This window comes from Athene cunicularia (assembly GCF_003259725.1).
Source record: "Athene cunicularia isolate RWA chromosome 21 unlocalized genomic scaffold, athCun1 chr21_part1, whole genome shotgun sequence".
Taxonomy (NCBI): domain Eukaryota; kingdom Metazoa; phylum Chordata; class Aves; order Strigiformes; family Strigidae; genus Athene; species Athene cunicularia.
In genome coordinates this window covers 1808020-1813260 of record NW_020799127.1, presented here as the reverse complement: position 1 = coordinate 1813260, position 5241 = coordinate 1808020, and the positions used below count along the sequence as shown (strand labels likewise).

Here is a 5241-nt window from a genome sequence, read left to right as displayed (position 1 = left end):
TTTTTTTTTTTTTTTTTTCCTTCTACTGTTTGCTTTTGTGGTCAGGAATCTTTTGCTTATAAAGCTTCAATAGACTTGAAGGTCTTTGTAAGTGAAGTTCATCTTCAAGGTTGGAAAAAAAAAAAAAAAAGGATCGGATCCTTAAAGAAACCCCTTTTGTGCACCTTCATTTAAAACTCCCACTAACGTTTGATGGTGACATGGAGAAGCTTTTTTCTGCGCCACATTTCCCCCACTTCAATATTTCCCCACTCACCCGCATTGTCCCAAAATGGGGAAAACTTTGTAGTTAGTGAAAAACTTTGTAAGCGATTCCCCCCTGCTTCCCACACCCGGATTGGGGACCCTCTCCTTGCGGAAAATACCTCTCACCCCGCTCCCTCTTGGCCCGACACTGACAATATCACAAATCCCCCGGAACTCCAACCGACTCAACCCCAACAGGCCTGGGCCATCGCCATTTTGCCACCAATTTTGGAGAAAAATAGCAACCCACAATTTCCTGAAGCCCATCCCCAAGAGTTGTATAATTGCTGTTTTTCCCCCCCAAAAAAAGCACTGAGCTCTGCGACACGAGGAAACAATTTTCTGCCTAAACCGATACAGCAGCTCCTCCCTCCCGTTGCTTCAAACTTCCCCATCCTTGCCAACACCTTCATTGATAAACCTCAATCGGACCCCCTGAAAATATCATCTTTCCCCTTTTTTGGGAGGGACAGGGAATCATCACCCCCACCGAGCTTGCCAAAAATCAGATTCCAAGCACCGCAATGGCCAGCTCTTGCTGTGCCTCGTCCCACACCCCACATTTACAACACAGGAGCTTTAAAAAAGTTTAATTTTTCCTCCCACAAGAGGAAAGCACCAACCGTGGGAGATGATAACAGGGCCCCCTGGCTCTCCCCGCCGTCGGCCTGACCTTAAGCTTTTCATCAGAAAGGCCAGACTTATTTTTCCTGAGTTTATTTAGAGGTGCAAGCCCCCTGTTTCCTCCGATTCGAGGACACCCTCTCTCCCCTCTATGCTTCCCCAGCGCCGGTGGCTCGGCAGCAGCCCCAGCGCAGTGCCGATCCCAGCTTCTCTAATTGATATTGATTGGCCAAATCGGTCAACTGTCAGCCAGAGTTTCAGGGGACCACTTAGAGAGCAGGAGAGAAATCTGTTTAACAAATTCATTTAAGAATCAGAGTTGTCTCCCCTCAGCCATCACCTTTCCCCCTTTATAAATAATTGATCCAAAGCAAAACACCAACAACTCTTTCTCCTGGGAGAGCATCCTCAGCCCAGGGGGCTGGGGACCACCTTCCCCTCTCAGGGCCCTGCATCACTCCCCCCCCCACCTCAGCCATCAGTCATTTTTGGAAAGGACAAATGCAAGAGGCTCTGGAGCCATCCCATCTTACTCTTGGTAGGGAGGGACATTTCCCCTCTCCCAGATGTCCCCTCCAGCCCAGCCCCAGGGCACGCACGACCACTTTTACCTTTGTCGCCCAAGATGCCGTCTATGCTGTGCTTGGCCTTCTTCTCCCCGTCTTCCTCCTTCTTGTCACAGTCCTCCTCTTCCTCTTTCTTCCCGAATTTGATGCGTAGCACACGGCTAATCGAACTCACTAAACCTCAGACAGTCAAAGACAAAAAGGCAAGTATAAGCTGCCTGGGAAGCCAAGGTGGGAGCCGGCCGGGAAAACCCAAGCCGGGGCTGCAGGACTTGGGCAGGAAGCCTTGTGCACACATAAAGGGCATCCGTACCCCCTTTTCCCAGGGGTACACACCTGCCTTATCCTCTGTGCCCTCCAAAATGCCCCCAAGTCCACTGAGCTGCCAAGGTGGACACCCGAAGTTGGACACGTTCATCACTGTCCCCCTGTTGTTCACAACAGCCCCCAGAGCATCACAGCTGGTGCAACACCCCGGGGCACACACCCCTGGGGTTACCACCTGCTTTGGAACAGGGAAAAGGCCCCCCCAATACCCAGCTTTCACCCCAGCCTCAAATGGGACCCTCAGCCTGGATTCAGACCTGGACCTTGTCCTGGATGCTGCTTTGGGGGCGGATGTGCCCTGCAGAGAAGGGTCAGCCCCCCCTAAACAGAGAGCAACCCTCAGTAGGACCTAAAGGGCTCACACATCCCTGCAGGCCCAATGCTGGGGTACAGGGTCACTTTCCATGGGTGATGGGGGGGCCCTGGCTGATGGAAACGCTGCTCTGCAGCTCCCACTGAGCAAGTAAGTCCCAGCAGGGCAACCGGGGTCCCCTTTAAGCCTGAATTTGGGGTCTGCCTCCGTGCACGCTCCCTCCGCACCAGGAGCCCCCCCTGTTTTCACAGGAGTTGGAATAAGTTGGGAAAATGGGTTTGTTTGTGTTTGTTTTTCCAGCAGACCGCAGCAGGCCAGGGCACAGCCCCCCCTCGCCTGGTGTTTATTTGCTGCTGTGGGTTTGCTTGGGGTGATTTATTTCCCCCCCCCTCCCCTATCAAAGCAGAGGCTGAGAGGATGTTTATAACCCCTGGAAACATTTCTAGTGGCAATAATAATTTCCCTCCATCTTTCTGACAAGTATCGGGGTGTCCTTCTTGCCAAGCTGCCTTCTCACCTGAGGGCACAGTGCTCCGGTCACAGTGCCCATCTTTCAGGAGCCTGTCTCGGATCTCCCAGCTAAACATCCCGGGGTTTTCCCGTTTGTATTCCTCGATTTTCTTCTCCACGTCGGGAGTCGCAACCTGCTTTTGTGATCAAGGGACACCGGTGCGTGCCCGCGTGTGCAGAGAGAGGGAAGGGGAGAGAAAAAGCGCTTTTAATTGAAAAGAAAAGCTGTTCAAGCTCAGTTCAATCCTCCTCGACCTGGCTGCTAGTTTGGGGGTTGAGAAGAGGGATTTGAAGAGGGAAAAGGAGGGAAATAAAGATGGGGAAAGGCCCTTGTCTCCCAAATGTTGGGTACCCTAAAAGTAGAGTCTCTGGAGGCCAAGGAGATCAGCCAGGCTGGGTTTATCCTGAGCCCCGGGGGGAGAAGGAGGCAGGGAGGGGGTGCAATAGATGCTTTTTGGGGGGAGGGTATGTACAGCCAACGATTTATTATTCCCTCAAACATCCCAGCTCGCCTCCTCACCACACACGGGGGTTAAAGCAAATGCTTGAACACGCGCCACTTGTTGCACATGGGGGAAAAAAAAAAAAAAATCACTTCAATTTATTCATAGCCTTCAACTCGGCACCGGTTTCTACCCATCTGAGCCTGCAAACTGCAGCTTTATCCAAGTCCCTTCTCCTCCCCTCGTCTTTCCCCGCGTGTCCACCTGAAAAACTTAAACCCCCCGCAAAGAAATCTTAATTTTTTTAACCTAAGGAGGGCGGTTTAGCTCGGCCCCCGCATTGCACTCACCCTGGGCTTGCTGCCTCCGATGGCTCCGGGACGGATGGAGCCCGTCTCCTGGTACCTACAGAGGATTTTGGAGACGCAACCGTGGGAGACCCGCAACTGCCGGGAGATCACGCAGGGCCGGATCCCGTGGTGAGCCATCTCCACGATTTTATGACGGATGTGGTTGGGCAACGGTCGACCGTTGATGAACACCCCTCCGAGCTGGTTCACCCTGCCCTGGCCCAGCGGGGTGGAAAACTGGAGAGCAAGGGAGGGGAAAAAAAAAAAAAAAGGAAAAAAAAAAAAAAAAGAAAGAAAAACAAACCCAACAACGGGGAGGAAAAGTTAACAGGGAAAAATCCAGAAAAATGGAGCGCATCCCTCCCCGCGCCTTCAGCTTCTCTCCCGGTATTTAAACCTTTGAAAAAAGGGAGAAACTTCTCGCCCATCCCCTGGCCTCGGTATTTATCTCCGCATCACGGGGGAGACTTTTCCCATCGATGGAGGGAAAATAAAACCAGCCCATGATCCGTACCCCCATCACCCAGCTCCCCGAGGCGGCCGCTGTGTTTGTGCCTCTATCCCTTTATTTTTGGCATTTTACACCTATTTTTAAATCATACCCGACGTTATAAATAAGGGAAGATTTAAAACCGCGTGGCAACCCCCCAAAAAACTTTCAATTTCCACCCCAAAAAATCGCGCACTCCGCTTCAAATTACGGACCTATCTGCATTCAAACAAACTTTTGGAAATAACCTCTTTAAATACCCTCGAGGAGCTTTTGGGTTTTTTTATTGTGGTTTTTGGTGGGGTTCTGTTAAGCGGCTCCGGGAGGTGCAGAGCAAGCGCGGATCTCCCGCGGCCGCGCCGCTTCCCCGACACCTTGCGCGGCGCATCCCCGCCCGGAGCGGGGGACCAGCGGTTCGTTAATCCCCCTCCCCAATTTGTTTAATATCTCGCAATGTAGATCTTGCAGATTAATACGATTTCACAGGCTGGAAATGGAAGGGAAAAAAAAAAAAAAGAGAGAGAGAGAAAGAAAAAGGAAAAATAAAAAAGCGAGGGGAAGAACTCAGCTGGGTAATTTGCAGAAAGACTGGAGGGGGCGAGGGACGGGGAAGGCGAGGGGGGGGATTTTTCTCTTTATACAAAGAAAAGTCGATTCCAGAAATTGCCTCGCGATTTAACAAGAATCATGCACCACTAATTCCAAGTCACTTGGCCAGCACTCCCTGGATATATCATTATCGACAGATAACACTCGAGTGGCCAATTTTACATTCAAGAGGTACTAAAACCGCCGGCCGCTCTCTCTTTTCATTATTCCCAGTCATGTTGTGCAAATATTGTTGTAATCCTTTGATCCTTTCCCTTGCCGTCTGTTTTACTTCATTTGCTACAGAAAAGCACTTCAACAAATCCCCCCAGCTTGTATGTTTTGCAGCCTGCGTGGTTTTCCACAGGTTTGAGTTTCGCCACTTGATCACGGTCAGGATAAAATTCTCCTGTTTAATAAATGCGGGGAGAGGGGTCTCGCTCTAATTTTGCTTTTTTTTTTTTTTTTTTTTTCTATGCCTGGAGTGGTTTTAGCCTCATTGTTCTAGTAATTAACAGTATTTAGGAAAAAAACCCGCATGTTTGTTCTGCCTTTTAATTTAGTTTGCTATATAGTAGTAAGTGCCAGGTTTCAGGAAGACAAATCAGTCTTTATGAGAAAACGAGTGAAATTATAGTGTAGAACAAAATATTACAGCACATAAGTTTACTTGCCAGTCATAGAAATTAGAATGAGGGGTTTATAGTCTAGTCATAGGAGTCCTTTATTTGTCTTTTGACAAATAAAGTCTTACTCCTATTTGCAGTTACACTTTCAATATTTC

General features: G+C 49.7%; 1 protein-coding gene across 1 annotated transcript in view; it reads right to left on the bottom strand.

The window, feature by feature from the left end:
- Positions 1-3621, bottom strand: part of PAX7 (paired box 7) — a 94763-nt gene extending 91142 nt beyond the window's left edge. The window contains exons 1-3 of the mRNA XM_026862746.1: positions 3380-3621; positions 2594-2723; positions 1482-1610 (exon numbers count right to left, since the gene is read on the bottom strand). Coding sequence (XP_026718547.1) covers positions 1482-1610; positions 2594-2723; positions 3380-3517 — 397 coding nt within the window. The 5' untranslated portion in view covers positions 3518-3621. The remainder of the gene's footprint in view (positions 1-1481; positions 1611-2593; positions 2724-3379) is intronic.
- Between the last annotated feature and the right edge of the window lie 1620 nt (positions 3622-5241).